General features: G+C 43.1%; 1 protein-coding gene across 2 annotated transcripts in view; it reads left to right on the top strand.

Annotated features, from left to right (window-relative positions):
- Positions 1-21,496, top strand: part of LOC133448298 (protein MTSS 1-like) — a 107,912-nt gene extending 86,416 nt beyond the window's left edge. Inside the window, exons 7-14 of one of the 2 annotated variants that reach the window (XM_061726692.1) lie at positions 6,644-6,801; positions 7,831-7,938; positions 8,162-8,259; positions 9,573-9,651; positions 14,363-14,491; positions 16,000-16,141; positions 16,318-16,344; positions 18,561-21,496. In XM_061726692.1, the coding sequence (XP_061582676.1) occupies positions 6,644-6,801; positions 7,831-7,938; positions 8,162-8,259; positions 9,573-9,651; positions 14,363-14,491; positions 16,000-16,141; positions 16,318-16,344; positions 18,561-19,705 (1,886 nt within the window). In that variant the 3' untranslated portion in view covers positions 19,706-21,496. The remainder of the gene's footprint in view (positions 1-6,643; positions 6,802-7,830; positions 7,939-8,161; positions 8,260-9,572; positions 9,652-14,362; positions 14,492-15,999; positions 16,142-16,317; positions 16,345-18,560) is intronic. The other variant, XM_061726693.1, reaches the window with a different exon arrangement.
- Positions 21,497-23,910: the final 2,414 nt, after the last annotated feature.

Raw genomic sequence — 23,910 nt, forward strand, 5'->3', positions numbered from 1 at the left:
CTGGCTGAATCCCATAATACAACGTTCACGTTGACAAATCAACAGCGTCTAATAGCTGAAGGGACGCAGGTCCCTGTGAGAATAAAAGAACTATTTTTAGTGGAGTATTCTGGTTTTATTTGATGTCACACGGCTTGTAAGAGTGTGTCAGTGATTTATAGCCGAGAGACAAGAAATCTGGTTCATTTCTTCTCTTAAAAACAGCCGTTTGTTGTATTGTAGAAGAAGAGATCATGTGCTTTTAAGGGCAGAAGCTCCACGTGACGGAGACGAGTGTTTCATCTCTGCGGACTCGGAGAAACGATCCCTGCAGCCGCCTCGGGATCATCACATCAAACATCTGCACAGATGCTCCGTTAAACATCACATTTACATGCTGAAACAATAATACTTATTCTGTAAATACAATCATGCTGATACGCAGTTGGATTTCAAACGAAATCTGTGTTTCATTGTCTCTTCTGTTGTTTCTTTTTCTTTTTCTTTTTGAAACACGGGAAAAAAACCTGCAAAAATGAAAAACTCATCTTCAACATCCTTGAATAAAAGAGACGTAGACGAGAGCGAATCTCCTCAAACTGCCCGGCGTTTCAGTGGCTTTTACCTGCAGACTTTTCTCCTCACTTCACTTTCTCCTGTTCAGAACTTGCGTCCTGCTTCGTGCACGGTCTAAAAACGACAGGATCACAGCGAGCACGATGAAAAAAAGCTAGCTTTTTATCTGTATTTTGTTTTTCTGGCTCGTGCATCATGAATGCAAATAGAGTCCACAGATTAGTTAGTGAGTTTCAGCACACATCAGCCTGGAAGGGGAATATTATGAAGGAAATATATTTGTCTAAGCTTGACAGCACATATTTGGGTGTCTGAAGGGGCCGTCAACACAAAAACTGTCTTTGTTTTCTGGCAAATTCAGCCTGAAACTGTCATGAAATGAGGCGTTTAGTGCTGCAGGAGAAGAGAGCGCCCCGGAGTCAGAACCGTCCGGTTTCTCCATGTTTATATCTACTCAGTTTAACGTTGGGATGTATTTGATACTTTGTAGAAGTCTGTAAAGTTGTATCCTAGAAGAGCAAACGCAGAGCGGCGATGCGGTCTGACTCCGCCCCCTAAAACCAGCTTCTATTAACTGTTTATACGTAATAAAACTGAGCTGTTTCACTGAATCATCCCTGACATTTCATCCAGACCTCAGGAAATTGTGTCACCTCCTTTAAATCCAACATGATCGACCCGGGATCGATCCAGATGCTCATTAAAGCAGCACCACGTAACTTTCAGCTTTTGTTGAGTTTGGCGGCTCCTTTGGACAAAAGCGGTAGTGTTTTACCAGAAAGAACTACATTTCCCATGAGCACCAGCGCGTACTGCCGGAAAGATCCTGTCCCGGTCGCCTGCATTTGTTTTGATGAGAGAAGACGGGACGGACTTTCAAAACTACTTTTCTCTTTCACCAAGTGAACAGACGGAACGCAGAAAAAAAGATGTTAAACTGCTGTAAAGGAACTGGAATTTACCGGGATACCTTAAACAAGGAAGCAAGGGAGCGGTATATGGAGAAAATAATGATTATGAACGGGTTGGATCCATATGAAATCCCTACTAAAGAGTGGAGCTCCGATGAGGATTTACTGCCGCAGTTCTGCACAACCCACGTCTCCGGCGACCTTGTTTAGGAGTGTTTTGCAGCTGCTTTGGTAAATGTTTGACTCGCCATGTGTTTCAATAAATTTGTATAATAGTACAACATACAGTACATGTTTTGTATTACTCTTACTTTTCTTTTTTTTGACTGCTATATTATGCTGAAGAGGCTCCGAGGCGTGAGCAATATTTTTGTTTTCCTCGTATGATTATTTTTTTCCTCTGCAGCTACAAATAGAGTTAATATTTTTCCTCAACAAACTAGTTTTATCTGAAGATTGGGGTTAATTGCACCGCAGAGAGCTGGCCAGCAACTGCGTTTAGCTGGCGAAGTGGGGAATAAAACCTGATCCGACACGTGTGTCTGTGTGGAAGGTTGTTTGGTCGTTACAGCCGCGATCCAACCGAGCCGACGACTCTTTCACTCTTTTACTCTGTTATATCAGATACTCGGCCTCCGTGGTTCTGCCTCTGAGCAGGAAAGTGGTGAAAAGTTAAACCATTATTGATCTTTTCCCTGGTCTGTTATGTGTGGAGCTGCTGCAGCCATAACGCAGCAACAGGTTACCAGCTTCTGCGGAGCTCTGCGCTCCACGCCCCGCCCATTTTCACCTCCACTACGAATCGGGAAGGAGGGGGAAGTGACGTATGCCGTAAAGCAGACAAAGTCGTAAAAATGTGTAGTTTTTTAGTGTGGCAGGGTTCCTACCATGCACCTCAAAGTTACATAGTGCCAGTGAAGGTGATACAGACCCCTCAGACCATGACAGAGGTTCATTAAACCTGTTGGAAGTTGATGTACCATCACAATGACTCTGGAAATATGATATTAAGGTGGAAAAGTTACATAGTGCTGCTTTAAATGAGACTAAAGGAGGTTTAAGTTTACGTTGTGAAGTCAAATCTGGGAGAATCCGGTCTGAAGATAACGAGATACCCGGTGGCCGTCCCGGCTGGCGGGCGTCGGCTTTATCCCCGTCTCACCCCTGATTGGCTGGCCGGCTGAGGGGGCGGGGCCACAGCCATGTGGAAACAGCGTGCAGACTGTCAGTGAGTTTCCACAGAGGTCAGACGTTAGACTAACATCCCGGCAACACCGAGCTTCTGTTCACAGCTTCCCCTCTGCACACACACACACACACACACACACACACACACACACACACACACACACACACACACACACACACACACACACACACACACACACACACACACACACACACACACTCACACACACACACTGAAGAGGCTGTTTAGGAGGTTTATGGCACAAAGCTGCAGTGTGTCGGCTCGGCGGTGGAAACTGCTCTCCGTGTTTCCCGCTGGATTTACCGTCTGTGGCTCCACTTTTCTCTTTATTCCTCCCAGTTCAAGATAAAGAGAGTTTTGTTTTGCCACTTAAAAACACAAAAATGATGCAAACACGGAGAATATGATCAGACACTGAAACGGCAGCTAAATTATTACATCAGAGTTTCATCCGAGAAGATGATTAACAACTCGTCTCTAATGTTGCGGTGAAGGAGTCGTTTTATTTCTCTCGTCCTCTGAGACGCAGCAATGCATTCTGGTCCTCCGTGATGGACCAGTTTGATTTCAGGGTTAAAAGCAGGTAATAATGAACAGAACTGTGTTGTCCAGGTTAAACCTCTAACGTGTACCTCGGAAGACTGAAAGATGATCCTAGAAGATCAAAGATCTGCTCATACAACCAGAAGGATTTTGGCAAAAGTGGCACATTAGAAAAAAAAAAACTGGCACATTAAGTAAAAAACTGGCATATGAGGTAAAAAAAACTGGTATATTAGGTAAAAACTGGCATATTAGTTTAATAAACTGGCATTTTAGGTAAAAAACTGGCATATTAGGTAAAAAACTGGCATATTAGTTTAAAAAACTGGCATATTAGGTAAAAAAAACTGGCATATTAGGTAAAAAACTGGCATATTAGTTTAGAAAACTGGCATATTAGGTAAAAAACTGGTATATTAGGTAAAAAAACTGGTATATTAGTTTAAAAAACTGGCATATTAGGTAAAAAACTGGCATATTAGTTTAGAAAACTGGCATATTAGGTAAAAAACTGGCATATTAGGTAAAAAACTGGCATATTAGTTTAAAAAACTGGCATATTAGGTAAAAAACTGGTATATTAGGTAAAAAAACTGGTATATTAGTTTAGAAAACTGGTATATTAGGTAAAAAAACGGACATATTAGTTTAAAAAACTGCTATATTAGGTAAAAAACTGGCATATTAGTTTAAAAAACTGGCATATTAGGTAAAAAAACTGGTATATTAGGTAAAAAAACTGGCATATTAGTTTAGAAAACTGGTATATTAGGTAAAAAAACTGGCATATTTGTTTAAATAACTGGCATATTAGGTAAAAAACTGGCATATTAGGTAAAAAACTGGTATATTAGGTAAAAAAAACTGGCATATTTGTTTAAATAACTGGCATATAGGTAAAAAACTGGTATATTAGGTAAAAAAACTGGCATATTTGTTTAAATAACTGGCATATTAGGTAAAAAACTGGTATATTAGTTTAGAAAATTGGCATATCAAGTAAAAAAAATCTGGCATATAACTGTAGTATGAGATAAATAGTTAAAAAGGAAAAGGACAGAAGTCCCGACCTCTGACTCTGAGAAGTTAAAGGAGGCGTTTGCTCCGTAGCTGAAGAACTGGGTCCAGCCGGGTTTCACGGTCCCCCGGGGGTGTTTGAACTCGTGCACGGGGGCTGGAGAATCCACGTGCTGCTGGACACGTCCAGTAAACAACGTAGTAAACAGAGTTATCCGCCTCGCGTCACCTCTGCAGAACTAATGATTTAGAGTGAAACTATAACGGAGGCCCGGTTGATCCTCAGAGCTGCAGCTGGTTCTGACGAGTCCAGACAAAGTCTGTGTGTGTGTGTGTGTGTGTGTGTGTGTGTGTGTGTGTGTGTGTGTGTGTGTGTGTGTGTGTGTGTGTGTGTGTGTGTGTGTGTGTGTGTGTGTGTGTGTGTGTGTGTGTGTGAGAGTGTGTGTGTGTGTGTGTGTGTGTGTGTGTGTGTGTGTGTGTGTGTGTGTGTGTGTGGTGCTTTGCTGACCCCTGCTGGTCACGTCTGCACATCTCAACTCAGTCAGTTTGACATGTTTCCCCATTTTTCTGTTGTTTTGGGAGGATAAATAAATCTGTTGGAAACAAACAGACGTGTGAACTCTTCATCAAACCTCGTCTAAATGGTCTCTGACATCATTTCTTCCATCAACTGTTTCTAAATAACCTGAAGGGCGTCTATGATGGTGGATTTACGCTGAAAGCTGCATGCACTGTCGACGCCTGTAATATAGAGATTTTTTTATTTGGGGTTTTCATAAACTGTGAGCCATAATCACCAAAATTATAATAAATAAAGGCTTGAAATATCTCACTTTGCATGTAGTGGGAAATAATATATTTGTTTCACCTTTAGTTGAATTTACTACGAATGAAGTTATGCAATATATTCAATTTTTCCGACCTTCACCTGTATATTATGACATCAATAAATAAGAGCATAATTTATGTCCGTATTGGTTCATACGGAACGCAACTTTTAATTCCCAATTACGTAACAATTCCGTATTTCAAGGGACGGGTGGCGACCCTATATAGTCTACATACAGTATATCTACATATACAGTAGCGTGCACATCTTCAGTTTCCTATTTCACCATGGATCACACTTTGGGAAGCCTTCTTTATATTATAGCGTTATTTCAGCATAGACAAGAGTGAGTTTGATGCTCCTTAACAAGGTTGATCCGCAGATTATCAACCATCAGAGCTGTTGGTCCCCTGGAAGCTGCAGTCTGTCTAAGGTGAACACTGCAACACCGGGTCGGAGCGGATTTGGTCATGATGTTTAAACTGTGTTTTGTGATTAATAAGCACGGTTTTAAATTATTTTGCGTTGGATCGATGTAGCAAATAAAATCGTTTAGACCATCCAGCCCCTCAACCATCAGTTACACTTTCTCAGCCTCAATCTGCATTGAGGCTTCTTGTTTTGGGAATCCCGGTCTGTGATTGGACGCTGCCTCGGCGTCAACGCTGCTCATTTGCATAAAGTTGAGATTTTTCAACTTCAAATTGACTCTCTGGATGCCTCTGACGCCTCTTGCAGCGTGTGGCAGGGTGGAGAAGTTGATGGGACACGCACCTGTGTCCCATCCGCCTGAGTGGCTGATTCTCTCCACCCTGCCTGCCTTATAAGGCGGAGCTGGACAGCAGCAAAGGGGGCTGAGAAGCTGTGTGTGATGCTTGTGCACATGTGGGTGTGAGTTTGCTATAATAAACAGGGTTCTGCACGAAACTCCGTGTCTCTCCATCCTTCGGGCGGGCCCCCGTAGCATCCACCCTGCTACACAGCGCTTTCATAGAAAATGAATGGCAGCCGGCTGCCTATGACGCCATGACGCTTTCAGTGTGAATCCAGGGTAAACAGATCTGTGGCGAGGGATCACATGACTCCTGTTGTCTGTTTCAGAGTTAACTTTTTATTTTTTATTATTTTTTATTTTAATTTTTTACCTTGTCTGCATATATTAATGGTTAATAATACCAACTTAAAGCATATATATGCATTTTTATCTTTTTTTTAAATTTATTTAAAAAAAAATGTTTTTCTTTTTTTTCATTTTATTTCCTTCACCTATTTTCCCCTCCGTCACCTTTAAAATCTTTTTAGTCGTTTTTAAGTCCTTTGAGCTGTTTTACCCGACCTGCTCCCCGATCAATCCCTGATCGATTCCCGATCAATCCACGATCAATCCCCGATCAGTCGGGGGCCGTTACCTGTTACATGTTTCAACGACTTCTTTCCTTCTTTCTTTCAGCTGTTTGGTTTTCAACAAACTGAGATGTTTATTCATATGATTTAATTTCCGTGTATTTTCCTGACATCACCTGGTGTTTCCGTGTTCAGGGAAGGACGAGGCTGAGATGTTTTATATCATTTATTCAGGGAAGGACGAGGCGCGCTGCCAGCTGGACTCGGCCCTGCAGGACGTGAACGTCCGCTACGCCGTCCTGGAGGAGACGGAGAAGAGAGCCGTGTGCAGAGCTCTGGTGGAGGAACGAGGACGATACTGCAGCTTCGTCAGCATGCTGAGGCCCGTGCTGGTGGGTGGAGGGGGGGGTGGGGGGTGTATATATGTGTTGTGTGTGTGTGTATATATATTAGGTTTGTCCCGATCAGGATTTTTTAGATCCCGATCACTTGAGTTTGAGTATCTGCCGATCCCTATTTTTCCCCATCCGATCACTTTTTTTGGCTCCCGATACATTTCCGATACTTTTTCCCGATCAGATACATTTTAGCAATGAATTAAAAAAAAAAAAGAAAAGAGGACTAAAACTAAAATTATCCCAAGTTTCTTTTCTTGTCCATTGGAGAACAACATGGACATTTATTTCAACAAAGCTTATCAGCTCTGGTGCCACAAAATGTAAAAGCATGAAATTGTAAACTAAAACAAAAGTGCAGAATAGTGCAATAACCAAAATAATTAAATGTAACTTCAAAAGAGGTAGTTGAATGAGATCCAGTCAAACTCACAAACACAAGAAAATTAAAATACTTTTTGTCTTAACCTTAGTGCAACATCTGAATGGCATGAAATGAATAGCAGCAGCTTAATGAACATGAACAGATATAAAATCTCACAATTCAAACATGTAAACCATGTTAGTTTCACTTACTTCGTCACTTCTGGCCAGCGGCCGGAAGTGACGTTAAATTCAACGATATAATATACGATTTAATATATATAAATAACATTAATAACTAGGAATGTCCCGATACTTTTTTGGCCGATACCGATGTTTTGAAAATGCCGTGATCGGGCCCGATCGATTGGGATATATATATATATATATATATATACATACATACATATATACATATATATACATACATATATACATATATATATGGGTGTGTGTGTGTATATGTATGTGTGTGTATCGTGTTAACTGTTGTGTGTGTATATCAGTGTGTACTGTGTTAACTGTGTGTGTATCAGAGTGTGTATAAGTGTTAACTATCGTGTCTCCAGGACCATGAGATCAACATGTGTGTGTGTGTGTGTGTGTATATATGTATATGTGTATATATGGTTGTGTTAACTGTGTTAACTATGGTGTCTCCAGGACCATGAGATCAACATGTTGGGGGAAGTGACTCACCTGCAGACGATCCTGGCAGACCTGAGCAACCTGACGGCTGAACCAAACAAGCTGCCGCCGGCCAGCGAGCAGGTGAGGAAATCCTTCATCTGCTTCACCTTCGTCACCTCCATCATTTGACCTCCGTCACTTCCTTCACCTCCGTCACCTCCTTCACCTCCGTCACCTGCTCCACCTCTGTCACTTCCTTCCGGGTGCTTGAGGAAACTGAGCCTCGTCGGCAGATAAAACCCGTGTGGTTGTTCCAGGAAGCGTCGGGTGGAGCTGCACCAGCTAACACATGTTTGTTCCTCAGGTGATCCTGGACCTGAAGGGTTCCGACTTCAACTACACCTACCAGACGCCCCCGGCCTCGCCCTGCAACACGCTGTCCAGGAAGAGCAGCATCAGCAGGTACCGCTTCACTCACCTCTCACGTCTGGGTTTGTTCTGGTTCTGGATACCAGCATGGACGGGGTTCAGTGGCGCCGGAGGGAAAGAACCGGTGCTTCTGCACGAAGGACTCAGGGATATTTTACTTAGTGGCCGGGGGTCTTAGAAAGTCTTAAAAAGTCTTTAAAAGTCCTTTAAATGTCCTAATTTGTCTTAAATCTCAATCCAAGGGTCTTAATTTTAGAGGAAATGTATCCAGTCATCATTAAAAAGTTTATTTCATCATTTGAGGAGAATCTCCTGCAGAGTTTCTAAATCTGTGTAGCCAGGTTGGTCAAGTTTCAGGGTCTAAATCTGTGTTGCCAGTTTGGGCAAGTTTCAGTCCAATCAGGCGGAAAAATATATATTTGGGCTGCTTTTCCGGATTTTTACTAATTATTTAGGAGAAATGATCAACAAAGAAGTTTCTATTATGGTATAATCATGCCAAAGTTTATTTAATTGTTTTTGAGGAGAAATAGATGTTTACCAGTTGTTAGACACATGCTTGCTTGACAACGCCTCAGTCAGTGTTGCCAGGTTGAGCAGGTTTCAGCCCAATTGGGCTGAAACATATAAGACTGGGCGGGTTGATCAAATTTGGGCTGCTTTTTCAGATTTTTACTAAATATTTAGGAGAAATTATTAACAAGTAGAAACATACACAATACACTCACTGATATTATATTTGCTTTAATCTACTCAATTTAATTGTATTCTTTGTTTCGAGCCTGAACTTTTTTTGGCTCAATTTTCTTATGACCTGAAATTTAATACGCATTTATTAACTGATAGTTTTAACATAGAGAATGTATGATTCGGGCTGTTTTCTCATTATTTCGGCGGGTTTTACATCACCTTTGGGCTGGAACCTGTCAGATCTGGCAACCTCGACCTCAGCGCTGCATTTCTTAGTGACTTGTCTTTTTGGTCTTAAATTTTGTTTGTAAATGCAATTTTCATTTTCAAGAAGCAATGTCCTTCTTTCTTCATCATTTTGATTAAGTCACAGAATGAGCAATGGTGAAGAAGAAAATGAAAATGCAGTTTGGATAAGTTCATATTAATTTTTATTTATGAGTCAAAGAATGCGGCTTTATTCCAAAAATGAAAAATCATTTTTGCTAATCCATTTTCATTTGAATTATGGTACAGAATGGCTTCCATAGAAAGAGCAGATAAGTGTATAAGTGCTTAGATTGTACCAGGTGAGACGTGGCCCTGCAGGGTCGTTTACAGGGCCAGCCTTCATGCAGGCAGCGCAGGTTTGTAAATGACTTTTGTTTGTTTGACAGCAACTATCAGTCCGGATCAGTGAGACACGTCCCCTCGTTGGACTCCATCAGCTGCGCTGTGGACGGAGTCCACATCCAGGTAACACACACACACACACACACACACACACACACACACACACACACACACACACACACACACACACACACACATACATTTATACTCAGGGGGGGAGAGTACGGAAGAGTATTATGGCCATGCAGGAGAAAAAATATTTGAGAGGGGAAGATTTTTCTTTTATTGTGCCCTTCGAGAAAAAAGTCGAAATGTCGAGAAAAAAGTCGAAATGTCGAGAAAAAAGTTGAAATGTTCAGAAAAAAGGCGAAATTTTGACTTTATTCTTGAAATTGTACTTCATCTCGACATTTCGACTTTTTTTCTCGACATTTCGACTTTTTTCTCGAAGTGCATAATCAAAAAAAATCTTCCCCTCTCAAATATTTTTCTCCTGCCTGGCCCTAATACTCTTCCATAGGAGAGAGAGGCGAGTGTTTCAGTGATTAATCTGTTTCCAACTGTGATAAGTTATTTGATTGGTTCAGTTTGGGTCTGTTGACTTCACTGATTGAACTCTGGATTAGCGGCCCGGGGTCATGTGATCCGAGTCCGGGGTCGTCCTGCCCCAGAGTGGAGCACACAAACACATGAACAACAACAAACACACATGAACAAACACATGAATCCCTTTTCACCTCCAGTCCAGAGTCCAGCGGTGCAGGACGATCGATACCTGGACCACCATGTGCTTTCAGGGTCTGATCACTGATGTCTGATTGGAACTAGTTAATAAATGTCTCTAATTCAACTAGAACAGGGGTCGGCAACCCGCGGCTCTAGAGCCACATGTGGCTCTTTAGCGCCGCCCTAGTGGAGCTTTTTCAAAAATGTTTGACCTTTTTTTTTCCTTTTTTTCTTCTTTTTTTTACATTTTTTCCTTTTTTTCTTCTTTTTTTCTTTTTTTTCTTTTTTTCTCATTTAGACTTTTTTCTCGACATTTCTATTTTTTTCTCGAAATTTCGACTTTTTTCTTGACATTTCGTCTTTTTTCTCGAAATGTCAACTTTTTTTCTCGACATTTCGTCTTTTTTCTCGACATTTCGCCTTTTCTCAAGATTGTACTTCAACATTAATCTCGACATTTCGACTTTTTTCTCGACATTTCGCCTTTTCTCAAGATTGTACTTCAACATTAATCTCGACATTTCGACTTTTTTCTCGACATTTCGCCTTTTCTCAAGATTGTACTTCAACATTAATCTCGACATTTCGCCTTTTTTCTCGAAATTTCAACTTTTTTCCCAAGATTTCGACTTTTTTCTCGAAGTGCATAATGAAAAAAAAAAATCTTCCCCCAGTTATAGCTAATATAGAAACATGCAGCATGTGTTGTCTTCATTCTAAGGCTTATACAAGACTTTTCATTTTTTTGCGACTCCAGACATATTTGTTTTTTGTGTTTTTGGTCCAAAATGGCTCTTTCAACATTTTGGGTTGTCGACCCCTGGTCTAGAAAGAAGGAAACAAACATTTTAAAGGTACATTTCACTCAGACGTTGACCCTCAGGAGCCTGAAAATGAGCGTGTAAAGTGTTTAACTTCAAGGTTTCCCCCCTGACGGTAAGGCTCTGTCCTCTCCCGTGTGCAGCGCTGCTCGTCCCCGCGCCTGACGTACGGCGGCGAGGAAACCGGGCGCTCCCTCAGCGAGGGGAACTCCCCGTCTCGCCGCGGTCGCTATGGTTACGCAGCCGGCCACGGCCACCACCCCGCTCAGAGCCGCCGCGTTAGCCGCAGGGACTCCACCAGCGTGAGAACAAAAACACCCGACCCGAGTCCTGTGTTGTTACCGTGTGTCCTCCATCCGTCCGACTCCGTCCCCCTCGCCGGTCCTCCACGTGTCCCCCACGTGTCCTCCACGTGTCCTCCACGTGTCCTCCACGTGTCCTCCACGTGTCCTCCACGTGTCCTCCACGTGTCCTCCACGTGTCCTCCACGTGTCCTCCACGTGTCCCCCACGTGTCCTCCACGTGTCCTCCACGTGTCCTCCACGTGTCCTCCACGTGTCCCCCACGTGTCCTCCATCACTTGTGTCCCAGGTTTCACCCCCCGACGTGTTCGTCCTCATCCATCCAGCCCTCGCTTGATTCTCGATGTCCATGAATCAATAATATCGTGTGTTCTGGTGTTTTTTACAGTGTTTGGACTCATCAGTGTCGTCTTTTATGTGTACAGGACTCTCTCAGAAAATTAGAATGTTGTGATTTTCTGTAATGCAATTAAAAAAACAAAAATGTCATACATTCTGGATTCATTACAAATCAACTGAAATATTGCAAGCCTTTTATTATTTTAATATTGCTGATCATGGCTTACAGTTTAAGAAAACTCAAATATCCTATCTCAAAAAATTAGAATATTCTGGGAATCTTAATCTTAAACTGTAAACCATAATCAGCAATATTAAAATAATAAAAGTCTTGCAATATTTCAGTTGATTTGTAATGAATCCAGAATGTATGACATTTTTGTTTTTTTAATTGCATTACAGAAAATAAAGAACTTTATCACAATATTCTAATTTTCTGAGACAGTCCTGTATTATCTCCAGTTTATTGATGTTTGTGTTGTTGTTTTTTACCTTTTAACATAAATTGCTGAACTGAGAGAAGTCCTTTTTTCTGATCAGAACCATTAAAGCAGATGTATAAACCCAGACCAGCGTATCTGAAAGCGTATCCCTCGTACTGCTTTTCCACCAAACCGGTTCCAGGGCTGGTTCTGGTTCTGGACCAGTGCTTTAGTTCGGAACCAGGCTTTCTGTTTCCACTGACAAAGAACTGGCTCCAGACCAGAAAACCAGATTCCAAAGTAGCACCAACTCTTTGCTGGACTAGAGGAAAGAACCGCTTACGTAAGCGGAGGGGACGGAGTTATTAAGACCAACGGAAATAGCAAGACTGGGAGACGGAGACATTTGAAAATAAGAATTAATCTGGATGCAGCAAAGCATCATGGGTCTGAGGAGGAGACAACCTGTCTTTTAGAGATGTGTCCACGGAGGAGCTACATGGACCAAGTCCTATTAGAGCAGATACCTGGTTGTTGCTGCAACTTTCACGTAAACGCAGCGAAGTAAAGATGTGGCTCCTCTTAGCACCCGAGCTGTGGAAAAGCAAACCGGTTCTCAGCTGGTTCCCAAGTTGAACGAGTTGTGAACCAGAACCAGAACCAGCCCTGGAACCGGTTTGGTGGAAAAGGAGTATCTGTCACGTCTTGATTGAATAGTCCAGCCTCGTAGACCTCATGACCTCACACCAACATGATTCGTTGTTTCCAGCCAGCAACCGGAAACTAAAATAAAGACTCGTCTTTATTAGTCAAGAGAATCATATTCGTCCCACTTATTCAACGAATCTGGCAGGAATAACCGGACTAGACGACAATCAGGGACCAGATCAGTAGAAACTGTCCCGATATATATATCTTTATTTAAACTTGAAAATCATTGAGGGCGAGCCCTCATTTACAATGACGTTGAGCAAATATAGAAGTAAAAAACAAAAAACAGAACAACAAAAGAGCAGTCAATTAAACAAATATGAAGTTACAATTAATAAATAATGTAACAATAAAATCAATTAAAACAGATACAAACAGTGCTTAAAAGATTTAAGATCAGGGATTTAAAATGGCCAAAAGATACTAGTGAATTGATTCTTAAAGTGCTTTGTAATGAGTTCCAGGTGGATGGTGCAGAAAAGCTAAAAGCAGATCTACCAAGCTCAGTAAAGACTCGGGGGACTTGTAGTGTAAGCCAGTCAGGGGATGGAGTGTGGTGTGAACTAGCAGGCCGAGCAAGGAGGGAGGAAACATAAGTCGGCAGCAAGCCAATAATAACCTTATAGATACATAAATAGAAGTGAAAATCTCGCCTCCCGATGCAATCAGCTGTGACGGATCTGCAGACTTCTTAGTTTAAACCAGGGGTTTGGGCAACCCAAAATGTTTTAGAGCCATATTGGACCAAAAACACAAAAAACTAATATGTCTGGAGCCGCAAAAAATGAAAAGTCTTGTATCAGCCTTAGAATGACGGCAACACATGCTGCATGTTTCTATATTAGTTATAACTGGGGGAAGATTTTTTTTTTCATTATGCACTTCGAGAAAAAAGTCGAAATGTTGAGAAAAAAGTAGAAATTTTGAGAAAAAAGTAGAAATTTTGAGAAAAAAGTAGAAATGTCAAGATTAATGTTGAAGTACAATCTTGAGAAAAAAGTTGAAATGTCAAGAAAAAAGTCGAGAAAAAAGTTGACATTTCGAGAAAAAAGTCGAAATGTCAAGATTAATATTGAAGTACAATTTTGAGAAAAATGTTGAGAAAAAAGTCAAAAAGTCGAAATGTCGAGAAAAAAGTCGAAATTTCGAGAAAAAAGTAGAAATGTCGAGATTAATGTTGAAGTACAATCTTGAGAAAAAAGTCGAAATGTCGAGAAAAAAGTCGAAATGTCGAGAAAAAAGTCGAAATGTTGAGAAAAAAGTCGAAATGTCGAGAAAAAAGTCGAAATGTCAAGAAAAAAGTAGAAATGTCGAGAAAAAAGTTGAAATGAGGAAAAAAAAGGTCAAACATTTTTGAAAAAGCTCCAGGGAGCCACTAGGGCGGCGCTAAAGAGCCGCATGCGGGTCTAGAGCCGCGGGTTGCTGATCCCCAGTTTAAACGGTTCAAACCAGCGTTTTACGTGGTGCTCGGTCTCATGATGCAGCTGGTTGATTGACGGCTTGGTCTGTGCAGGACGGTGTCGGCGGCGGGCAGCTAGCTGCCGGGATGAGCAGCACGACGGAGAACGGGCTGCTGGCCCCCCCACACAACTCCTACGGCCCCCACGGAGAGCGGGCCCGGGCCATGTCGGCCTCCGGGAAGGTAACTCCTCCTTCTCATGTCACCAGATTCAGACCATGACTTTTGATGAGAGTTCTGATGAAGATGTGCAGAGAATAAGACACAATTGACCCTTCGTCAAGCCCCGCCCCCGTTGCTATGACATCTCTCCCGTCCACTTCCAATGTAAAAACGGGGTTTTACATCACTTTATTTATAATTAAAGTACCAAAGAAAACCAACAGCAACTAGATATGAATAAAAAGGAGCACTTCAGGGTTTATAAAAGGAGTTTTTTTTGCGAAAACAAGATATTTTGATGAGTTTAGCTGATAACACGTGGAAGGTCCAGCCGTCCACATAGCTTTATCGTAATTTGACGTTGGTTTTGGGATGAAATGTATTCCTGTGATTCTCTCCAGGTTAGCGGGTGTCACTTTTTAACCATTTACGATAAATAAATAAATAAAACGCTTTCACGGTTGTAGCTTTAGGTTGTAGCTGCTGCCGAGCCGACTTTGTTTTGGAAGTACGGATCAGATTTCTGCCAGTTTGGGGATAAAAATACGCTGCACCCTCACGACACTGCAAGTGTCCTTTTACTAATACAAAGTTAAAAAAAAATAATCCTGTGGTTTAAATCTTGATACAAAAAAGTAAAAACTACTTTTTCCATTGATGTGAAAGGCGGAGAGAGACGGCTGCTTTGTCCAACCGGATAAAGCGGATGTAGCAACGGAGAAGGATCCTTCTGATTGGTCGGTCAGGGACCAATCAGAATCAGACAAAGTGTCAGAACTTTATTGAGCTGGACGTCAGCGGGACCACCCAGTACCCGTCCTTGCTCTGTGAAGGTGTCAGACTGCAGAACTTTTCCCTCCCAGCTGAAGAGAAGCTTTGAGCAGCTTCCCTGAGCTGATTATGGGCCTCGGATGTTTAATGGATGACGTTGGTGCACGAATAAACTGGACCGCTCTGATGTGAATGTCCTCAAACTCAAATGTAGAAACAGAAATTTTATCTCATATTTACAGGACTGTCTCAGAAAATTAGAATATTGTGAAAAAGTTCTTTATTTTCTGTAATGCAATAAAAAAAAAATGTCATACATTCTGGATTCATTACAAATCAACTGAAATATCGCAAGACTTTTATTATTTTAATATAGCTGATTATGGCTTACAGTTTAAAATTAAGATTCCCAGAATATTCTAATTTTCTAAAGCCATGATCAGCAATAATAAAATAATAAAAGGCTTGCAATATTTCAGTTGATTTGTAATGCATCCAGAATGTATGACATTTTTGTTTTTGTAATTGCAAATCACAATCACAATATTCTAATTTTCTGAGACAGTCCTGTATGACAAAAGTAACATTGAGTGTCTCAAATACCAGAAATGCTGCTGGTTTTCTCTTTTCTGTGAATTATCTCACCGTCTTTTTGTTTCTATCCATCCCTCCTCTTCATCCTCCTGGTCCTCCTCATCTTCCTCATCCCCCCGATCCTCTCCATCCTCTTCATCCTCTCCATCCTCTTGATCCTCCAGTCCTGCTCGGCCCGGGACCAGCTGGCCCTGACGCTGGGCGTGTCGAACTCGAGGAGCAGCAGGGACTCTCTGCACTGTTCCAGCGGCTACAGCACCCAGACCACCACCCCGTCCTGCTCCGAGGACACAATCCACACACACAGTGAGTCCCCACTCCCAGACCTCCGTATCTGCTGCTGCAAACACGACATCACTCTGGTGTTCTCTCCATCCCGTCGGTGTTTGCTTTCAGCTGATCGATCGTCGTCTTCTGCTTCCTGTCGTTCTCTATTTCATCTTTTTATTTGGTTAAACTTCCTTCCTTCCTCTTTTTTCCAGCTGTAAGGAGAGATCCTCCCCCCTACGGTAGGTCTCTCTGTCTGTCTGTAGTCTGTAGTCTGTGGGGGGGGCATGCCATCACATCTGCATCCAGCATCTCGTTTAGCTACTTTTCTTTCCTTCACATCTGCATGTATATTAATGTTTAGTACTTTGATTGGGGGGAGCCTTTATCGATGGGATATATGTGCATTTAAATCTTGCAGCAGATGTTAGTGCATGGATGTGTGTGTGTGTGTGTGTGTGTATTTTATCAACATTTGAATTACATATGTGACAAATATGTGAAACAAGGACAAGACGGAGGGAAAGACCAGACAGTGATGGGTGCGGTGTGTGTAGTGTGATGATCACTGGTGTGTGATGTGTCCTAGCGGGGGAATGTGTTGCAGTAAAAAGGATGAGAGAGAGAGTTACATGAACATGCAGATACATGCAAATATAAATGCAAGCATGTACTTATACGTATATGTGCATACATGAGAGTGAGGGATCATGCACCTGTAAACAAACTATTATAAAGATAATAATAATAGTGACAGTAAAGTTATGCACAGCAACAACCATGAGGACGATAATAACGTCACCAGTCCTCGTATCGTTGTTCCTGCTATTATAATCAGTAGTTGGTCCCACCCGCAGGTCCCGATGAATCCTGCAGACGTCCCAGAACAGTTATCACTCGTTCCCTGCACATGAAGTTTAAGTTTTGTGTCTGTAACACACGAACCTTTGAAGGTCCATAAACACTAGCACTGTTGCCTCACTGCAAGAAAGTTCCCTTCCACATATTTAGATCTCAAACTGGCATGTCAAGGACTCCAGTATTATCTGCATTTGGCCATCACCCTTAATCCCTCACAGAAGCAAAGATTTGAGACCTGTAAACAACAAAAACACAGGGCGAACCACAATAAAATAACTATTCATAAGTTTCAACACAAAACATGACAAGTTAATCATTTGCTTGCATATTTTACCAACTCTGGAGCAGCGTTAGCATGCTGCTACGCTCGGACGGGAACAGGAAGTTAAGCTTCGTCAATAATGGAAGTAACAGAGGAAGAACGGTGCTCTTCAAAATAAAAGCATAAACACCTACTTTAAATATTTAAAGTAGCTGTTGAAACATAGCAAATCTACAAGTTCATATCGCTGCACTCAGGGCAGAGTGCTGCGCTATAAGTTTGTAGATCTGCTATTTTTCAGCTGGTAGTGCGTGTAAATGGCAGCAGATTACGTGCAGAGTGAATTAAGCACTTCTGTCATTTTACGTTTTATTTTTATGCTTTTATTTTGAATGGGTAAATATCAGGTAATTATTTCTGTACTTAATGAGGAAGTACCAGGTATTATTATGGAAACAACACACGCTTTCTTTTACAGTCCAGTTTCACTTTAATTACTGAGTAAAAACCAGGTAAAAATGTCTGTACTTATTGGTAAATACTTAGGAAATAGAATTACTGGGCAAGTAACTACAAGGTAAGTACCTGCCAATTGCAGGTAAAACATGGTAACTATCAGGTTAATTAAAGGTCAATAGAGTCATTTACACCCTCGGGGGTACCTGCACCAATCCATTGATAATACATAAATCAGTAATGAATGGGTAAATACCCGGTAGTTATCCATGAAATGTATAGTAAATACAAGGTATCTACATGGTCATTAAAGTGTAATTAGCTGGTAACTACCTCAAATATAGGTTATAATTTCCTGGTAGTTTGCAGAAAAATACTTAGTAATTACCTGGTACTTACTTAGAAATAATTAATGTAATTTCAGAGTAATTACATGGTAAATTGACTGGTAGTTACCAATATTAACCTAGTAAATACCTGTAATTTCCCTCATAGTTCCCATCTAATGTCTTTGTAATTACCTAGTAATGTTTAGTTTAAACAACCAGGTATTTACCATGTAATTACATGGTAAATACACATAATTACATGGTACAAGAAAATACGTAATAATAACCTAGTACTTACTGGGTAAATTACCCGGTAGTTACCTAGTAGTACCTTGTAAATACAAGGTACTACTAGGTAATTAAAGTGTAATAACCATGGTATTACCTGGTTAATACTGTACTGTAAAAGAAAGGGTTACCAGTTCCTCATCCCGTCTGTCCGTCAGTCTCATTTCCACTTCATTATTTGAACTGACTAAGTTTTTTTTGCCATAAATGTTTGTTTGATGTGTTTTCTGCCATCATACCAATCCCGTCTTTCTCTCCACAGTCGACTACGAATCCATCTCCCTCCACGGCGACGCTGACTCCATCTCCTTCCACCAGCTGTCTCACGGCAGCAGCCAGTCGGACTTCGACAAGTCCTCCACCCTCCCCCGGAACTCGGACCTCCGGTTCCAGTTCCGGGAGTTGGTCCAGTCCCGGCGCCCGGCGTCCACCGTGAGCCTGCTGGCCGAGGCCGAGCTGGCCGCCGGCCACATGCCGCCGCCGTCGCACACGGCCACCATCCGCCGCAAGCCGTCGTCCAAGCCGGCGTACCGGCGGGGCACCATCAGCGGGGGGGTCCCCATCCCCATCTGCACCCCGCAGGTCCCGCTCAAGGCCCAGCGGGGCGGCGCCGGCGGCAGCGAGGAGAACGTTTCCCCCGCCGGAGGGGTGGGCGGGCTGGGCCACAGCAAACTCTGCACCTCCACCCAGAGCCTGAGCGCTCTGTCCGCCTACTCGTCTCCGTACTACCAGCTGGTGCCGGGGCAGATGCCCATCCCCGTGCCGGTTCCCACGGTGCCCTCGCTGCCGCCGGAGGGGGGCAGCGTCAAGCAGCAGCAGCAGAGACAATCCCTGCAGCAGCAGCAGCAGCACATGCAGCAGATGCATCAACATCAGCAGCTGCAAATGCAGCAGCAGCAGCAGATGCAAATGCAAATGCATCAACAACAGCAGATGCAGATGCAGCAGCATCACCAGCTGCAGAAACATCCCATGCATCAACATCAGCAGCAGCAGATCATGAAACATCTGAACCACCAGCAGCAGCAGCTGCAGCAGCAGCAGAACCAGCAACCCCCGCTGCCCCAGCAGCATCTGCAGGATCTGTTTCAGCCTCCGGACGAGGATCTGCAGCATCTGAGCCAGCTGGAGAAGAGGAGGCTGCTTCAGCAGCAGCAGCAGCAGCACCAGGGCCAGTACCAGGGCCAGTACCAGGCCCAGTACCAGGTCCCCCCCCAGGGAGAGCCCTCCGGCCTCCAGGCCCCGCCCCCCTCGGGCCAGGACCAGAGCCCCGAGCGGGAGAGCCAGGACGGGGCGGGAGGAGGAGGAGGAGACATGCTGAGACTCATCCGGAGGGTTCAGCTCCGGAGGACTATCACCGACGACCGCTCCGCCCCCGCGCTGCCGCCCCCGGCCAATCACAAGTGAGGCCGGGGAGTCCTTAACGAGCTTCAGGTACGAGGGCGTCGGCGCCGGACCAAAACGGACTTCACAAACTTTGATCGCTGGAACTAAATTTTTACTTCCCTCAGATTCTGCTTCCTCTCAGGCCGCCGAGCTTTTACCTTTTTGTTCACGTTTGAATTATGATTAATGTTTTTTTGCATGACTGTTTCCGGCGGACCCGCGCGGCCGCTGATCGTTTTTAGTTTTTACTTCCTGTTACCGGGTCGGATGGGGGTTTTACCCAGACCCGGAGGCCGGTACTGCTTCTTAGATCCTCGTTTGATTTGATTTCTCTGTCCCCGGCCCGACCCGGCGGGGCGGGGCTTGTTATTGATAATCCCGGTAACTGCACGGCTCTGCGTGGTTGAACCACGTCGGGTGTTTTTTATTTGGGCTGGTTGAGGCTTCGGCCTCAGGAATGTCTTAAGCTGGAACCGCGTCATCTCAAGACCGGGAACTCTGGAACCCAACGCTGACTTGAACAAGAAGATTTGTAAATGTTATAAACTAAAGCGAGCTTTGGAGGAGCCGCGGAGGTAAAATGTTTAGCTCCGCCCTCCTCCGACGGGTCACGGGTCGACCGGTGCCTTTACAGGGAAGCAGGAGGAACTTTAATTTGAGACGACGCCGGTCAGATTCCTGACGGACGAGGCGGCGGAGAAGCTTAGACGAACGACTCGGAGGCAGATTCAGCGTTTGCAGAGGCGGCTTCAGCGGCACCGGACAACTTTATTTATTTAGATGCTTTTCTACATCAGGGGGGGAAGTTTTCACGTCAGGTGGATTCACCGTCGGCCTCTGAGCAAGGCAGTTATTTAATCCTCTAGCACAAAAACAAACGTGTAAATGGTCAGAAAGACGTGATAATCAGAATCACTTAAACATTTAACCGTCGCCACATATTCTGGGATAGTGTTTGATTTTTACAGTACGTTTTATAAAGGATTTTGATAAACCGCAGACAAGATATATAGATCCACATGAAACCAGCCACCCGGGTTCTGGTTCTGGTTCCTAATCCTGGATCTGTTTCATTGATGAGAGGAAAAGTTGAGTTTAAGTTTCCACTTTTACACATTTTGACACTTTTTGAACACGTTTGCTGCATTTTTCTGGTCCAGAATCCTGTTTTTTTTAGTCCTGTTTGACGCTTCTGGCCAATCAGAAGCCACCGTTTTACGTCTGGCAGGCCGTGATTTTAGATTAAAGTTAATGGAGTCTCGTTGGGCCAAAATAGCTGGTCCTGTTTTGGATCCAAACGGGTTGAGACCGGTTCAGTTTTCAGCCTGAAGCCTGATATTTATTTTAATCGCTAAAACTAGGGCTTTGCAATCATTTTAGATGTTTTCAGAGCAGCATTTTCGTCTCTTTTTGTGCTAATTGATTATCAGAATGGGAGGTTTGTTCTCCTCCCGCGTCAGAACCAGAACCAGAGGAAGGTTAACTGCTCCTCCACCCGCCGCTGCCTCTGATAAACGTGAAACTGCTCTCCAGGAGTCGCCCTCCGTTCTCAGCTGCACACACGTCCAGTTCGCTGTCCCATTCTGGCAAAGCATGCTGGGAGACGGTTCCTCTGCAGCCGGTCGAAGCTTCATTACCTGGTTGAAGATTTTCTTTTTGGTACGTTAGAGCTTTTCTGATCATCCGATCGATCGATCGGACCCAATGTCTGTATATATTAGTGCTTCTTTTCCTGGGAGATAATTAAATCTTTATATTAAAATGTACGTACACATATCTCCATTGTATTTTTGTTGATTTATTGATCTGATCGCATCGGTGTCGCTCATATTTTTGTAGAAAAGCTTTAAGGATGACGCCAGCGACGAACATGGACCAACTCCGTCTTTCAGTTACAAAAGACGGTGTTAAATATATATATATAAATACATAACACATGTACACACATATATGCAGACATGTAAATATATTTGAACTAAAGATGTTGTTGACCAGTGTCCTGATGGATGGATGGATGGATGGATGGATGGATGGATGGATGGATGGATGGATGGATGGGTGGGTGGATGGGGGATGGATATTTTGCATCATCATTATTGATGTTGTGACGTGTGGACTCATGGCTGAACCCGGTTGTGAACTACGACACCGCTGAAGTTCAACGACCTCCAGCCGGGTCAGACTGACCCATCAGGACCTTCAGAGCTCTTTGTTCTGAACTGAGACGACCTTTGGCACAATTTGGGAACTAGATCTACCGCCAGGAAATCAGTACGAGACTCAAAGCTCTGACCTCGGAGGATGGATGGATGGATGGATGTATGCTGGATGGATGGGAGGATGGATGCTGGATGGATGGGAGGATGGATGCCAGATGGATGGATGGATGGATGCTGGATGGATAGATGCTGGACGGATAGATGGATGGATGGATGGATGCTGCACCGCTGCCACCGTCCATATCAGACTTCTTTTATTGTTTCTCTCTTTTTGTCCTCTTCTCTCGGGGGGAGACCGGTCTCGGTCCCGGGCCTGAACGGGTCACCGGATCCTCGGGTCGGCAGAATCCCCGTCTCCCCCCGTGAGCGGCGCTGAGTCACCGCTGAGGGAAACGCTGACTCATGCTGACCCAGATAGTGGCGATAGTGACTCAGGCCACATGACGGTGACTCTGCAGCTGTTGCAGCGGCGTTGCACCAGCTGCAGTTCCGCTCTGCGCCACCAGAGGGAGCCAGGGAGCAGCAGCTGCTGCAGCCTCTCACATCCATCCGTGTCTCAGGGAGGATTTATTCAGCCTGCAGATGAGAGAGATGTTCAGGTGTATTCTGGTGCCAGATGTTGATGGACACGTCATGATGCAGGTGTTTATTTTTATTTTTGTATTTTTATGTTTAATTGATATGGACATAGCAGTTACATTGGACAAACCAGATGCATTGTTTAAGTGTTTTAGCACAAGTGCTAATTCGCAAAACTTGTCCATAGGCAGCTTTTGAAAAGAATAGAGAGCAATAAAATATTAAGATAACAAGAATGGGAAAAAAAATAATAAAATAAATAAATAAAAATGAAAAAAACAAAACAAACAACAAAACAACTGGAAAGGAAATCAAAGAAATACAAACAATTTTCAATTAGAAACATAAAAAGACAACAAAGCCAGCAGTCAACAAGTTAAAAACTATTCATGTGTACACTGCTGATTAGATTTTAACCAGTCCTTTGTTAAAAGCTTTTTTATTGGTCTCTAGGTTTGACACCTGGGGGGTCCAGGCGGCTACCCAAGCCCCGTCCACCTGAGAGTGTTCATGTCTTTAATGTTCCTCCAGACTGTTTAAGAAGACCTGGATCAAACCTTCTGTGATGTCAAACTAGAACTATTTAATTCAATGTATTTATTTGTTAACAGGGACTGTACATATTGATGAACACAAGTGTAAATATGCATGGTTATTATAGCCATAGGCTCATTTCCATCATTCGTCCCAGCGGCAAATCAATGCCAAAACTAGAAGAAGATCTAGAAGAAGAAGAAGAAGAAGAACTAGAACTAGAAAAGCTGCAAGTCTGTCCACTTCAGCTAAACCAAAGATGTATCTGTGGTTTCTTAGTCTGGTGTAAACAAACAACGTTGTTGTTCTGGTTCTGTACTTGGTCCCGGTTCTGAACGGAGACGCAACATCTTTGTTTTTATCTTCTGAGTCATGGTGACATCCTCCCTCGGAGCTGCTGACTCACCATGAGGAATAAAAATAAACCTGCAGCCGCGTCACCTCATCAGATCTGAGGGGACCGGGAAACATCCCATAATAATTATCACTCTATATAATTGAGTAATACTGGACACAGGAACTTTCAGAACTTCTCTTTAGTTAACCTTGAGAGCAAGCAGGAGATTAAGTAATGTTTTCTTTGCTGGTTAAATTGTTGCTGTGGAGCGTTTGTTTCAATAGGATGGGATGTCGAGTGCCAGAACCAGAGAAGCCAGTGTTCTGCCAATTTCTGCTACCTGCCGAGAAATGCTACTTTGTGGTCGATTTTCAAAGTTTGATTGCCACGCTAAATCGATAATATGGGATGTTGAGTATTTGATCCTTCAAAATACACGACCCATGATATGAATTGCATTACACTTTGTTAACATTATACGATAAAGAGAAAAAAACAACAATTCTATCGCTTTATTTGATATTCATTCAGTCATTGGCCTTTATTTAACCAGGCAG

The sequence above is a fragment of the Cololabis saira genome, chromosome 8, assembly GCF_033807715.1.
Source record: "Cololabis saira isolate AMF1-May2022 chromosome 8, fColSai1.1, whole genome shotgun sequence".
NCBI classification, from domain to species: domain Eukaryota; kingdom Metazoa; phylum Chordata; class Actinopteri; order Beloniformes; family Belonidae; genus Cololabis; species Cololabis saira.